This window comes from Haliotis cracherodii, unplaced genomic scaffold (genome assembly GCF_022045235.1).
Source record: "Haliotis cracherodii isolate W230 unplaced genomic scaffold, xgHalCrac1.p SCAF_10, whole genome shotgun sequence".
Classification (NCBI taxonomy): domain Eukaryota; kingdom Metazoa; phylum Mollusca; class Gastropoda; order Lepetellida; family Haliotidae; genus Haliotis; species Haliotis cracherodii.
Window position 1 is genome coordinate 27,181,766 of NW_027266265.1, and position 14,697 is coordinate 27,196,462.

The window sequence follows — 14,697 nt, forward strand, 5'->3', positions numbered from 1 at the left end:
ATCACTGGATATGGTTTGTTTGAGGTGACAAAACGATGTGGTGATGTTTGTTTTGTCAAATTTGCAAACAGTTCCTTCCAAGTCCTACTTCCCTGTATGCCTTCTGCCGTTGTTATTATTGCCGCGTATGTCACCATGAAATAATATAATTATTTTTTTAATCCTGAATTAACCGCCGTCCATCTGTATTTGTATGCCGCTTCTGAAAAAAAGTATGAAGTTTCCCAGGCGTTTGAAAACCACGGTCGTAGATATAAATGACAGTATGTGAACTGGAGTGGAAACAGCTGTTGGCTGGTTTCATGCATGTTAATGTTGCGATGCGCCTCCATATGGTGGCCGAGAGGGGACGTCGCTTTATCGCTTTCTCGCTTTGTCGCTCTATCGCTTTCTCGCGGTTAAGCAATATCCCCTCTTGACCACTATAGGGGCCGCATGTGATATCTTCTACAATTGGGAGGGCATTTTCTAACTATTTACTTAAACATAATTTAACTGTACAGACGTAGGTGATTTTTAAAAAATCCACAGAGTTTTGCGTAAAATGTAATTGATTGATTTATGGCCCTATTCAGTTGTATGTGACCATCGCGCCGAAAGCGCGTGGCAGATCATGGCAATACGCTCTAAAAAAATCAGGTTAAAATCTAAATATATGCTTTTCAAAACAGTGAGTGAGTAATTTGGGTTTAACGCCGCTCTTTTTAATGTGGGAGGAAAGCCCGAAGTGATGCAGGTCTCAGACGTAAAGCATTTCGGTGAAACCCACGAGCACGGGTATGGTGCTGACAAACCTAGAAACATAATCGGGGCGAACCGGGATTCGAACCCACGATCATAGGTTTCCGGCGTGCCCAAGGGACGCATCCTGCACAGCGAATCGCTGCACCTTAGACGACTGGGCCACTCGTGCCCCCTTCTTTTCAAAAGAAGTTAAGAAGACTATGGTTAATTAGTCATGTCTGATTGTTTGCAAAAAATACAATCTTATAATTGTGGGTGTTCTATAACTTGTTTTCGGTAGTATATGATGTTACTGTGTGTCACACTGTTGTCCGTATGTTTAACTTGAATTGTGTTTCTTGTCTTGTGCAAATCTACAAATATATGTACTTGCATATAGAAATTTGATAAACACCGCTGTGAGTGAGTGAGTGGGAATGGTTTCACGTTGCTTTTAACAGTAATCCAGTAATATCACGGGGAACACCAGAAATTGGCTTCACACATTGTACCCATGTGGGGAATCGAACTGGGTCTTCGGCTTGACGATCGAACGCTTTAACCACTAGGCTACCCCACTGCCCCCATCGCTGTGGCGTTACCACAGTTGATATGTGTACTTGTGTTAACTACACATATGGAGAGACATATATAGTGTGGCCACATAGTTAAGGTTGATAACACTATGAAATGCATTACTATGTTTATCTATAACATATATTAAATTAGCTATCATTGTAATATTTTATATACATCTTCAGTCTAGTTTTGTCAAAATTATGTATGTGTGTGTGTCCGTCCGACTCATTGTCTGTGTAAAAATGTAGTAGATAACTACATAACTCACATCAGAACGCACAGTTGTTAACCAAACAGTTTAAATGGATAGAGAATTGTTACATAAATATGTATATTCCTACCTGAGCCTATACTATAATCGGCTATCTAGTCTCTCCTGGCGGGAAGTTAAACTTTATTTTACAAGCACTTAAGCATTAAATTTAATTCCCGAAGTCAGTTGATCGAAAGTAATTATAAGAAACGAGTTGTTTTTAAAAACATATTTACAACGCATTTCATTTCTATTGTCCAAGGAATGGGGTTAATGACGCTCTCGAAAGTCATATATGTGACTTAAGGTAGAGACATATATCTAATCCATCTGTATTTTGTAAGGGAAATATAACTCTGTACATGTTTGCATAATGTACATGCAACTAAATGAATATAATTGTGATCCCGAAATCGGACGAGCACATATTCGGCTTCAATTACAGTCTGTGTGTGTGTGTGTGTGTGTGTGTGTGTGTGTGTGTGTGTTGGGGGGGGGGGGGGGGGGGGGTGTATTATGAACAAAATGAAAATATGAACAGTGACTATCTGTATTCTGTGAATCTTGCATATTTACTACACTACAAGAAAATATAAGCTTAACGAGAGAAAAATATGTGTGTATTTTGTAACATATTTATCTACTACAAGATGTTTCAAAAAATCTAATCATAAGAGGCAAAATAGCGGTGAGAATATCAGCAAAAACCGTTTTAATGTCCGGCATTATGGGAAATATCGCTTTCTCGCTCTATCGCTTTCTCTAATGACTTACCATAGTCATATGAAAGAATCGGGTGTTCTTTAACTTCTTTTGAATAGTATGTAACGTTAGAGTTAATTATAAATGCAAAAATGAGAGTAGACTTAATTAACTATACTTTGCATTTATGTCTCAGAAATGACTGTTGATAAGACGGCCTCACTGTACACTTTGAAAAGCGGAAATACCAACTTGAATATATAACCAATCAACTCTTTATTTCCACGGTACGATTATTGAGAACAATATGTCATCCAAAAGCTAGAAATTACATATGGACATCCGGTAGTTTCACATTGCTTGGGTGAGGACTGCCACTTTGATGACATCTACTCCGCAAACAGAATAAACATTGATATAAACGTTGTTTTTAGGAAAAAACTATTGCTTTTTAGGAAGTACGTACTACTCAGCGCTATTGAGCGGTGTTATTTGCTATTTGTTTTGATAACTTGGCCTGGGGGCGGGGGATGCAATAGCTAAATAGGGCCATAAATCAATCAAATTATTTTTGACGCAGAAATACGTGGAATGTTATAAAAGCACCTTGTCTGTACTGTTGAATTATGTTTAAGTAGACAGTGAGAAATTTTCAACATTCCGTCCACATGTATACTTTGAAATGTGACTGGAAAAATCTTAGCTCTCTTTTATGATTAAAACCCACATCAGCCTCCGCCCACTGAGGTAAGGTTTAACAATGGAAAGGATGGTGCTTGGGAAGGGAGAGGATGGTGGTGGGCAGGGGAGAGGATGGTGTTAGTGGGAAAGAGGGAGGATAGTGGTAGTGGGAAAGGGAGAGTATGTGATGGGGAAGGGAGAGGATGGTGGATGGGAAAGGAGATGTTAGTGGGGAAGGGACCGGATGTGGGTAGTGGGGCAGAGAGAGGATGGTGGTGGGGAAAGGGACCGGATGTTGGTTGAGGTGAAGCGAGAGGATGGTGGTGTGGAGGGGAGAGTATTCTGGTAGTGGGAAAGGGAGAGGATGGTGGTGGGGAATGGAGTTGTAGGCGGGGAAGGGACAGAATGGTGGTAGTCGGTAAGGGAGAGGATGATGGTGGGGAAGGGAGAGGATGTGGTGGGGAAGGGCCAGATGCTCCTAGTGGGGAAGGGAGAGGATGGTGGGGAAGGGAGAGGATGTGCTGGAAAAAGAGATGTTGGTGGGGAAGGGACCAGATGTTGGTAGTGGGGAAGGGAGAGGATGGTGATGGGAAAGGGGTACGATGCTGGTAGTGGGAAAGGGTGAGGATGGTGGTGGGGAAGGGTCAGAATGGCGGTAGTGGGTAAGGGACAGGATGGGTGTCGGAAAGGGAGAGGATGCTGGTAGTGCGAAAGAAGAAGATGGCAGTGGGGAAGGGGACCAGATGTTGGTAGTGGGGAAGGGACAGAATGGTGGTAGTGGGGAAGGGAGAGGGTTGTGGTAGGGAGGAGAGAGGATGCTGGTAGTGGGAAAGGGAAAGGATGGTGGTGCGAAAGGGACCAGATGTTGTTTGAGGTGAAGGGAGAGGATGGTGGTGGGGAGGGGAGAGTATTCTGGCAGTGGGAAAGGGAGAGGATGGTGGTGGGGAAGTGACCGGATGTTCGTAGTGGGGAAGGGACAGAATGGTGGTAGTGGGGAAGTGACAGAATGGTGTTACTGGGGAAGGGGAAAGGAGTTGTAGGCGGGGAAGGGAGAGGATGGTGGTGGGGAAGGGACAGGATGTGATACGAAAAGAGATGTTAGTGGGGAAGGGACAGGATGCTGGTGGGGAAGGGACAGAATGATGTTAGTGGGGAAGGGACAGGATGCTGGTGGGGAAGGGACAGAATGGTGGTAGTGGGGAAGGGAGAGGATGGTGGTGGGGAAGGGAGAGCATAGTGGTGGGGAAGGGACAGGATGTTGGTAGTGGGGAAGGGACAGGGCGTCTGAAAAGAGACTGGATGGCCGTGGGGAAGGTAGAGGATGGAGTTGTGTTGTTGGGGTATGGAGAGGATGGTGGGTGTGGGAAAGGGAAAATATTGCAGTGGTGAAGGGAGAGGATGGTGGTGAAAGGAAAACAAGCTAATAGTTGACAAAGTCATCTATATCCCCCGCCCATTTAAACACGTAATGGTCCCAAACCAGGTAACTGACCCAACATTTCTCTTAGCCCATGTCAAAATAGCTGCAATGGAAATTCTAAAATAAACATTTCTAAAACTCCTTAATATCAAATGGCACTAGTTCAGTATGCGCTTTATATATAGACATGCAATGTTTGGCAAGGAAATATTTAACAGTTTATTTGTTATACTACTTAAGTAAACCAATCCTATATTAAAACTTAAATCCAATTTGTTGTCATGGAAACATAAACAATAATAATTTCTAAAAGTGCTATGTATCAAAAGGCACCAGTTCTGTATGTGCCGGGTAGACATGCAAAGTTTTGTAAGAAAGTATTTAACGTTTTTAGAGTTACACTCTGGAAACAAACACCACCCCTGTAGAACCTAAGTCCAACCTATTGCCATTGAAACGTGAAAAATAAAAATGTCTAATATTCCTAAATAGCAAGAGGCACCAGTCCAGTATGTGTCTGGTAAACATGCAAAGTTTTTGTTGGAAAGTATTAAATGGGTTTTGTGTTATGCTCCGGAAACAAACTCTACCCTATAGAACCTAAGTCCATCTTGTTGCAATGGAAACGTAAAAAATAAAAATTTATAAAATTCCTAAATAGCAAAAGGCACCAGTTTAGTATGTGCCTAAAAAACATGCAAAGTTTTGTAAGAAAGGATTTAACAGTTTTTGAGTTATGCTCCGGAAATGAACACCACCCTTATAGAACCTAAGTCCAACTTGTTGCCATGGAAACGTAAAACATAAAAAAATAATAAAACTCCTAAGTAGCAAGAGGCACCAGTTCAGTATGTGTCTGGTAAACATGCAAAGTTTTGTAAGAAAGTATTAAATGGGTTTTGAGTTATGCTCCGGAAACAAACTCTACCCTATAGAACTTAAGTCCATCTTGTTGCAATGGAAACGTAAAAAATAAAAATTTATAAAATTCCTAAATAGCAAAAGGCACCAGTTTAGTATGTGCCTAATAGACATGCAAAACTTTGTAAGAAAGGATTTAACAGTTTTTGAGTTATGCTCCGGAAATGAACACCACCCTAATAGAACCTAAGTCCCACTTGTTGCCAACGTAAACCATAAAAAATAATGAAACTCCTAGGTAGCAAAAGGCACCAGTTCAGTATGTGTCTGGTAAACATGCAAAGTTTTGTAAGAAATTATTTAACGGTTTTTGAGTTACGCTCCGGAAACGAACAGCACCCTTTTAGAACCTAAGTCCAACTTTTGCCATGGAAACGTAAAAAATAAAGCTGTATTAAATTCCTAAATAGCAAAAGGCACCAGTTCAGCATGAGTCTGATAGACATGCAAAGTTTCGTAGAGAAATATTTAACGGTTTCTGAGTTATGCTCCGGAAACGATTTCGGGACGCACACACGCACTCACATACACGCACGCAAGCACGCACGCATGCACACACAAACACACACGGACGGGACCCATTTCTATATCCCCCGCCAACTTCGTTGGGGTGGGGGATAATAAGGTACTGGGAAAGGGAGAGGTTAATAGTGGGTAAAGGACAGGATGGTGGTAGTGGGGAAGGGCCAGGATGGTTGGGGTGAAGGGACCAGATGTTGGTAGTAGGGAAGGGAAAGGACGCTGGTAGTGGGAAAGGGAAAGGACGGTAGTGGGTAAGGGACAGGATCGTGGTCGGAAAGGGAGAGGATGGCGGTGGGGAAGGGGACCGGATGTAGTTAGTGGGGAAGGGACAGAATGGTGGTAGTGGGGAAGGGAGAGGGTGGTGGTGGGGAGGGGAGAGGATGCTGGTAGTGGGAAAGGGAAAGGATGGTGGTGTGAAAGGGACCAGATGTTGTTTGAGATGAAGGATGGTGGTGGGGAGGGGAGAGTATTCTGGTAGTGAGAAAGGGAGAGGATGGTGGTGGGGAATTGACCAGATGTTGGTAGTGGGGAAGGGAGAGGATGGTGGTGGGGAAAGGAGATGTTGGTGGGGAAGGGAGAGGATGTTGGTAGTGGGGAAGGGACAGAATGGTGGTACTGGGGAAGGGAGAGGATGATGGTGGGGAAGGGAGAGGATGGCGGTGGGGAAGGGTCAGATGTTCCTATTGGGGAAGGGCCAGAATGGTGTTAGTTGGGAAGGGAGACGATGGTGGTGGGGAAGGGACAGGATGTGATACGAAAAGAGATGTTAGTGGGGAAGGGACAGGATGCTGGTGGGGAAGGGACCAGATGTTCCAAGTGGGGAAGGGACAGAATGATGTTAGTGGGGAAGGGACAGGATGCTGGTGGGGAAGGGACCAGATGTTCCAAGTGGGGAAGGGACAGAATGATGGTAGTGGGGAAGGGAGAGGATGGTGGTGGGGAAGGGAGAGCATGGTGGTGGGGAAGGGACAGGATGTTGGTAGTGGGGAAGGGACAGGGCGTCTGAAAAGAGACAGGATGGTGATGGGGAAGGTAGAGGATGGAGTTGTGTTGGTGGGGTATGGAGAGGATGGTGGGAAAGGGAAAAGATTGCAGAGGTGAAGGGAGAGGATGGTGGTGAAGAAAGGAGAATAAGGTACTGGGAAAGGGAGAGGTTAATGGTGGGTAAAGAACAGGATGGAGGGAGTGTGGAAGGGACAGAATAGTGGTAGTGGGGAAGGGACAGGATGGTTGTGGGGAAGGGACCAGATGTTGGTAGTGGTGAAGGGACAGAATGGTGGTAGTGAGGAAGGGACAGTTTGGTGGTGGGGAAGGGAGAGGATGTGAGGGGAAAGGAGATGCTGATGGGGAAGGGACTGGATGTTGGTGGTGGGGAAAAGAGGGGATGGTGGTGGGGAAAGAAGATGTTGGCGGGAAAGGCACATGACGTTGGTAGTGGGGAAGGGACAGAATGGTGGTAGTGGGGAAGGGACAGAATGGTGGTAGTGGGGAAGGGACTGAATGTTTGTAGTGGGGAAGGGAGGAGATGGTGGTGGGGAGGGGAGAGTATTGTGGTAGTGGGAAAGGGAGAGGCTGGTGGTGGGGAAGTGACCGGATGTTGGTAGTGGGGAAGGGAGAGGCTGGCGGGGAAGGGACAGGATGTTGGTAGTGGGGAAGGAACAGAATGGTGGTGGGGAAGGGACTGAATGTTGGTAGTGGGGAAGGGAGGAGATGGTGGTGGGGAGGGGAGAGTATTGTGGTAGTGGGAAAGGGAGAGGCTGGTGGTGGGGAAGTGACCGGATGTTGGTAGTGGGGAAGGGAGAGGCTGGTGGTGGGGAAAGGAGATGTTGGCGGGAAAGGGACAGGATGTTGGATTTGGGGAAGGGACAGAATGGTGGTAGTGGGGAAGGGACAGAATGGTAGTGAGGAAGGGACTGAATGTTGGTAGTGGGGAAGGGAGAGGATGGTAGTGGGGAAAGGAGAGGATGGTAGTGGGGAAGGGAGAGGATGGTAGTGGGTAAGGGACAGGATGTTGGTAGGGGAAGGGACAGGATGTTGGTAGTGGGGAAGGGAGAGGATGTTGGAAGTGGGGAAGGGACAGGATGGTGGTTGGGAAGGGACCAGATGGTGGTAGTGGGGAAGGAACAGAATGGTGGTAGTGGGTAAGGGCCAGGATGATGCTTGTGGGGAAGGGAGAGGATGTTAGGGGAAAGGTGGTGGTGGGGAAGGGACTGGATGTTGGTAGTGGGGAAGGGAGGGGATGGTGATGGGGAAGGGAGAGTATTCTGGTAGTGGGAAAGGGAGAGGATGGTGGTTGGTAAGTGACCGGATGTTGGTAGTGGGGAAGGGAGAGGATGGTGTTGTGTTGGTTGGGTATGGAGGAGATGGTGGGAGTGGGGAAGGGACAGAATGGTGGTAGTGGGGAAGGGAGGGGATGGTGGTGGGGAAGGGAGAGTATTCTGGTAGTGGGAAAGGGAGAGGCTGGTGGTGGGTAAGTGACTGGATGTTGGTAGTGGGGAAGGGAGAGGCTGGTGGTGGGTAAGTGACCGGATGTTGGTAGTGGGGAAGGGAGAGGCTGGTGGTGGGGAAAGGGGATGTTGGTGGGCAAGGGACAGGATGTTGGTAGTTGGGAAGGGACAGAATGTTGGTACTGGGGAAGGGAGAGGATGATGGTTGGGAAGGGAAGGGACCAGATGTTCCAAGTGGGGAAGGGACAGAATGGTGATAGTCGGGCAGGGAGAGGATGGTTCTGGGGAAGGGAGCGCATAGTGATGGGGAAGGGACAGGATGTTAGTAGTGGGGAAGGAAGAGGATGGTAGTGGGGAAGAGAGAGGATGGTTGTGCGGAAGGGACATGATGTTGGTAGGGGAAGGGACAGGATGTTGGTAGTTGGGAAGGGACAGGGCGTCTGAAAAGAGACAGGATGGTGGGGGGGAAGGTAGAGGATGGAGTTGTGTTGGTGAGGTATGGAGAGGATGGTGGGTGTGGGAAAGGGAAAAGATTGCAGTGGTGAAGGGAGAGGTTGGTGGTGAAGAAAGGAGAATAAGGTACTGAGAAAGGGAGAGGTTAATGGTGGGTAAAGGACAGAATGGTTGTAGTGGGGAAGGGACAGGATGGTTGTGGGGAAGGGACCAGATTTTGGTAGTGGTGAAGGGAGAGGATGGTGGTGGGAAAAGGAAATGTTGGTGGGGAAGGGACAGGATGTGGGTACTGGGGAAGGGACAGATTGGTGGTAGTGGGGAAGGGACAGAATGGTGGTAGTGGGGAAGAGAAAGATGATGTTGGGGAAGGGAGAGGATGGTGGTGGGGAAGGGCAAGATGTTCCTAGTGGGGAAGGGACAGAATGGTGGTAGTGGGGAAGGGCAAGCATGGTGGTAGTGGGGAAGGGAGAGGATGATGGTGGGGAAGGGAGAGGTTCATGGTGGGGAAGGGCCAGATGTTCCTAGTGGGGAAGGGACAGAATGATGGTAGTGGGGAAGGGAGAGGATGGTGGTGGGGAAGGGAGAGCATAGTGGTGGGGAAGGGCCAGATGTTCCTAGTGGGGAAGGGACAGAAAACTGGGGGTGGGGAAGGCACAGGATGGTGGTGGGGAAGGGAACAGAATGGTGGTAGTGGGGAAGGGCCAGGATGATGGTGCTGAAGGGCCAGAATGGTGGTTGTGGGGAAGGGAGAGGATGTGGTGGGAGAGGATGTGGTGGGCAAGGAGATTTGGTTGGGAAGGGACCAGATGTTGGTAGTGGGGAAGGGGCAGAATGGTGGTAGTCGGGAAGGGAGAGGATGGTGTTGGGGAAGTGACCGGATGTTGGTAGTGGGGAAGGGAGAGGATGGTAGTGTGGAAGGGAGAGGATGGTGTTGTGTTGGTTGGGTATGGAGGAGATGGTGGTAGTGGGGAAGGGACAGAATGTTGGTAGTGGGGAAGGCACAGAATGGTGGTGGGGAAGGGACAGGATGATGGTACTGTGAAAGGAAGAGGATAATGGTGGGTAAGGGACAGGATGGTGGTAGTGGGGAAGGGACAAAATGGTGGTTGTGGGGAAGGGACAGGGTGATAGTGGGGAAGGGACAGGATGATAGTGGGGAAGGGAGAGGATGTGAGGGGAAAGGAGATGTTGGTGGGGAAGGGACTGGATGTTGGTAGTGGGGAAGGGAGGGGATGGTGGTGGGGAACAGACAGAATGGTGGTAGTTGCGAAGGGGAAGGATAGTGGTGGGTAAGGGACAGGATGCTGGTAGTGGGAAAGGGAGAGGATGGTAGTGTGGAAGAAAGAGGATGGTAGTTGAGAAGGGAGAGAATGGTAGTGGGGAAGGAAGAGGATGGTAGTGGGGAAGGGACAGGATTGTAGTGGGGAAGGCACAGGATGCTGGTAGTGGGGAAAGGGACAGAATGGTAGTAGTGGGGAAGGGAGAGGATGGTGGTGGGGAAGGGACCAGGTGTTCCTAGTGGGGAAGGGACAGAATTGTGGTAGTGTGGAGGGAAGAGGACAGTTGTTGGGAAGGGAGAGGATGTGGTGGGAATGGAGTTGTTGGTGGGGAAGGAACCGGATGCTGGTACTGGGAAAGGGAGAAGATGGTGGTGGAAGGGCACTGGATGTTGGTAGTTGGGAAGTGACAGAATGGTGGTAGTGGGAAGGGGAGGGAGGTGGTGGGGAGGGAGGTGGTGGGGAGGGGAGAGGATGCTGGTAGCGGGAAAGGGAGCGGATGTTGGTTGCAGTGAAGGGAGAGGATGGTGGTGGGAAAGGGACAGGATGTTGCTTGAGGTGAAGGGAGAGGATGGTGGTGGGGAAGGGAGAGTATTCTGGTAGTGGGGAAGGGAGAGGATGTTGGTTGCAGTGAAGGGAGAGGATGGTGGTGGGAAAGGGACAGGATGTTGCTTGAGGTGAAGGGAGAGGATGGTGGTGGGGAAGGGAGAGTATTCTGGTAGTGGGGAAGGGAGAGGATGTTGGTTGCAGTGAAGGGAGAGGATGGTGGTGGGAAAGGGACAGGATGTTGCTTGAGGTGAAGGGAGAGGATGGTAGTGGGGAAGGGAGAGGATGGTAATGTGGAAGGGACAGGATTGTAATGTGGAAGGGACAGGATTGTAGTCGGGAAGGGACAGCATGTTGGTAGTGGGGAACGGACAGGGTGTCAGAAAAGAGACAGGATGGTTGTGGGGAAGGTAGAGGATAGTGTTGTGGTAGTGGGGTATGGAGAGGAGGGTGGGTGTGGGAAAGGGAAAAGATTGTAGTGGTGAAGGGAGACGATGGTGGTGAGGAAAGGAGCGTATTGTCCTGGGAAAGGGAGAGGATAATGTTGGGTAAAGGACAGAATGGTGGTAGTGGGAATGGGATAGGATGGTACTGGGTAAGGGACAGGATGGTGGTAATGGGGATGGGACAGAATGGTGGTTGTGGGGAAGGGAGAGGATGTGGTGGGAAAGGAGATCTTGGTTGGGAAGGGACCAGATGTTTGTAGTGGGGAAGGGACAGAATGGTGGTAGTCGGGAAGGGAGAGGATGCTGGTAGTTGGAAAGGGAGAAGATGCGGGTAGTTGGAAAGGGAGAGGATGCTGGTAGTTGGAAAGGGAGAGGATTGTGGTGGGGAAAGGAGATGTTGGCTGGGAAGGGACAGGATGTTGGAAGTGGGGAAGGGACAGAATGGTGGTACTGGGGAAGGGATAGCATGATGGTGGGAAAGGGAGAGTATGATGGTGGGGAAAGGAGAAGATGGTGGTGGGGAAGGGAGAGGGTGGCAAAGGGGAAGGGATAGGGTGGCAGAGTGGAAGGGAGAGGGTGGCAGTGTGGAAGGGATAGGGTGGCAGTGGGGAAGGGATAGGGTGGCAGTGGGGAAGGGATAGGATGGCAGTGGGGAAGGGATAGGGTGGCAATGTGGAAGGGATAGGATGGCAGTGGGGAAGGGAGAGGGTGGCAGTGTGTAAGGGAGAGGGTGGCAGTGTGGAAGGGATAGGGTGGCAGTGGGGAAGGGATAGGATGGCAGTGGGGAAGGGATAGGGTGGCAGTGTGGAAGGGATAGGATGGCAGTGGGGAAGGGAGAGGGTGGCAGTGGGGAAGGGATAGGGTGGCAGTGGGGAAGCGACAGGGTGGCAGTTGGGATGGGAGAGGATGGGAGAGATTGGGATTATTGATGAATTAAGTGTTAACAGACATACACCAAAAGGATGACGGACAAATACAGGAAGAAAAGAAATTGCGACATCCCATAATGTGATCCAACCTTGAGAACTCAAAATTCAAGTTAAATATCAATATACTGTACCAGAAATTGGAATCACACAACCATGTGTGAATATACATCCTACAGAGGCAATATGTATTAACCTGTACTGTCAACCTGTCAAATACATGACTGTGGAAATCCTCAGGGCAATAGTTGCGCATACCTTGAGAATATACTTTTTACAGAGGCAGTCTGTATTAACCTGTACTGGTTATGTTTACAACAGTCAAATACATGACTGTGGAAATCCTCAGGGCAAAAGTTGTGCATACCTTGAGAATATACTTTCTACAGAGGCAGTCTGTATTAACCTGTACTGGTTATGTATACAACAGTCAAATACATGACTGTGGAAATCCTCAGGGCAATAGTTGCGCATACCTTGAGAATATACTTCCTACAAGTATACTGCAGTCAAATAACTGAGATCCTCAGGGTAAGTCCATGGCATGTTTCACCAAATGGGATACAAGAAAACAAAACACAGTTCTTGATTTATTTAGATATTTATTGTTGTAAGGGCTTGATAAGATGCAGAGAATAATAATGTATCAAATTTATCAAAATCAGTGTCTGTATCACCCCAGGTGCCGGAGTGGGTGTGTTTGAAGGGGGGTTGATTGTAGAAGTGGTTCAAGAGAAAGGGTGGGGCGGGGTAAAAACCACCCATCCACCCACGTAACCCACCTACATAACACCACTCATCCACCCACTTAACCCACCTACATAAAACCACCACTCTACACACTTAATTCTCCCTCATGAAACCATCCATCCACCCACTTGACCAACCCAAATAAAACCACTCATCCACCCACTTAATTCTCCCTCATGAAACCATCCATCCACCCACTTAACCCACCTACATATAACTATCCATCCACCCACTTAACCCACTGACATAAAACCACCACTTCACCCACTGACATAAAACCACCACTTCACCCACTTTAATGTCACCATAACACCACCCATCCACCCACCTACATAAAACTATCCATCCCCCCACTTAACCCACCGACATAAAACCACCACTTCACCAACTTAAATGTCACCATAACACCACCCATCCACCCACCTACATAAAACTATCCATCCCCCCACTTAACCCACCGACATAAAACCACCACTTCACCAACTTAAATGTCACCATAACACCACCCATCCACCCACCTACATAAAACTATCCATCCCCCCACTTAACTCACCCACATAAAACCACCACTCCACACACTTAATTGTCCCCCATGAATCCATCCATCCACCCACTTAACCCACCCACATAAAACTACCCATCTACCCACCTACATAAAACCACACATTCAACCAACTACAGAAAACCACCAATTCACCCACTTAACCCACCGAAATAAGATCAATTTACCAAAAGACCAAATACCCATTCACTAACGTAACCTACATATATGGAGCTAATTTCATACAACCCTTAGAACCACCCACCCACCAACATACAGAGACCTACTTATCAACAACATGAACACTCCAACTTACCACTGAAGTGTCCGTGAGAGGCTGCCTCTGTGCTCCCTGGATGCTGAGAGTTGTCAGGCAGTCTCTGTAGTGGGTGTGGCTTGGCGGACGTCCTTCGTGAGGAGGAGTTGCCTTGCTTTCTCCTCCACACCTTGCGTCGGCCACTCTGTGTATCCATGGTAACCTGAAAGGCTGCCATCTCCTTCCTCTCCATCTCCTTCACCTCCTGTCTCAGCTCCTTCAGCTTCCTGTCAATGATGGCCTGGAGTTCCTGACGGGAGGCTTCCACCTTGCGCCGCTTGTTGCTCATCTCCAGCTTCAGGTCATGGAGCTTCCTCTTGTGAGAACACTCCTGGGCCTACAAGGGACAACATAGCTTTTATTATGGAAGGCCAGAAGACTATCAAATCAGCATCTATATAATCTGTCACTCTTAATAACCTTGCTGTGAATGATGGTCACCAGAGAACATATCCACATGGTCTTACAAATCTTTCGTAGTTTGTAGGGTGGTTATAACAAAGGAATTTTCAGTGTTCATATCTGATATTGCTTTATCTTGTGTACCATTACATTCATTAATGTGATGACATTTTCATTTGGACACACACAAGTGAAACTCAAATATATATGAAACAAATACTGACTCTCTGTGAAGAAGCTCCCTGATTCTCTGAAGCTACATCAGCAGCAGCAGCAGCAGCAGGTCCGGATACCTCCTCCAGACTCATCCTGGCAAAGACTGGAATCAGCTGCTTCTCAGCCCGAGGGTCTGTCTTCAGCTTGGTGTGGCGGCTTCTCCTTGGGGCAGGAGACAGGCATGGAGAGTGATCGTCTTCCAGAACCAAACTGTTCTCAGCTTGGTGGTCCTTGGAACAGCTCTTCCTGCTCGAAGGACGCAGGCGCGGAGTGTCCCTGTCACCCTGGAATGGGTATACCATCTAGTAATGAGGACAGCACTATGCATATGTATCTCACCCATGTCAGTCATGTTTGTGGTATTGCATTAGTACCATAAGAGACAAAATGTAGACATCCTCTATATCTCCATGGCTCGTATTTTGGTAAACCTACACTAACCCCTGGACCCATCCACAAGGTTTTCAGAATTCAAAATTATCATATCAGAAATTAAGATAAAGAGCCATCATATTACAATCTCAAAGAAGACATATTTAATGTGTCCTTGAATTGATGACATACTCACCTTGTCTT

At 47.9% G+C, this 14,697-nt stretch overlaps 2 protein-coding genes across 2 annotated transcripts; one reads left to right on the plus strand and one right to left on the minus strand.

Moving 5' to 3' along the window:
* Window positions 1–6,500: 6,500 nt before the first annotated feature.
* LOC139453681 (uncharacterized) lies at window positions 6,501–6,902 on the plus strand. Its single transcript, XM_071235156.1, has one exon. It carries the CDS (start codon window positions 6,501–6,503, stop codon window positions 6,900–6,902), a length of 402 nt encoding a protein of 133 aa, XP_071091257.1.
* A 1,080-nt stretch (window positions 6,903–7,982) lies between these two features.
* Window positions 7,983–14,213, minus strand: LOC139453682 (uncharacterized). The gene is made up of 4 exons (XM_071235157.1): window positions 14,130–14,213; window positions 13,504–13,840; window positions 10,135–10,693; window positions 7,983–8,529 (listed from the first exon to the last, which is right to left on the minus strand). Exons 1-4 carry the CDS (start codon window positions 14,211–14,213, stop codon window positions 7,983–7,985), a joined length of 1,527 nt encoding a protein of 508 aa, XP_071091258.1.
* Between the last annotated feature and the right edge of the window lie 484 nt (window positions 14,214–14,697).

Excerpts from the sequence above, each read along its gene's own strand:
- LOC139453681 (XM_071235156.1), top strand. The coding sequence starts at position 6,501 with ATGGTGTTAGTTGGGAAGGGAGACGATGGTGGTGGGGAAGGGACAGGA.
- LOC139453682 (XM_071235157.1), bottom strand. The coding sequence starts at position 14,213 with ATGAGTCTGGAGGAGGTATCCGGACCTGCTGCTGCTGCTGCTGCTGAT. Across the intron at positions 13,841-14,129 it reads AGGGAGCTTCTTCACAGAGA|GCCCAGGAGTGTTCTCACAA; the intron begins GTCAGTATTTGT and ends TGTCCCTTGTAG. Across the intron at positions 8,530-10,134 it reads TTCCCCACTACCAGCATCCT|AACCATCCTCTCCCTGCCCG; the intron begins GTGCCTTCCCCA and ends TCCCTTCCCCAG.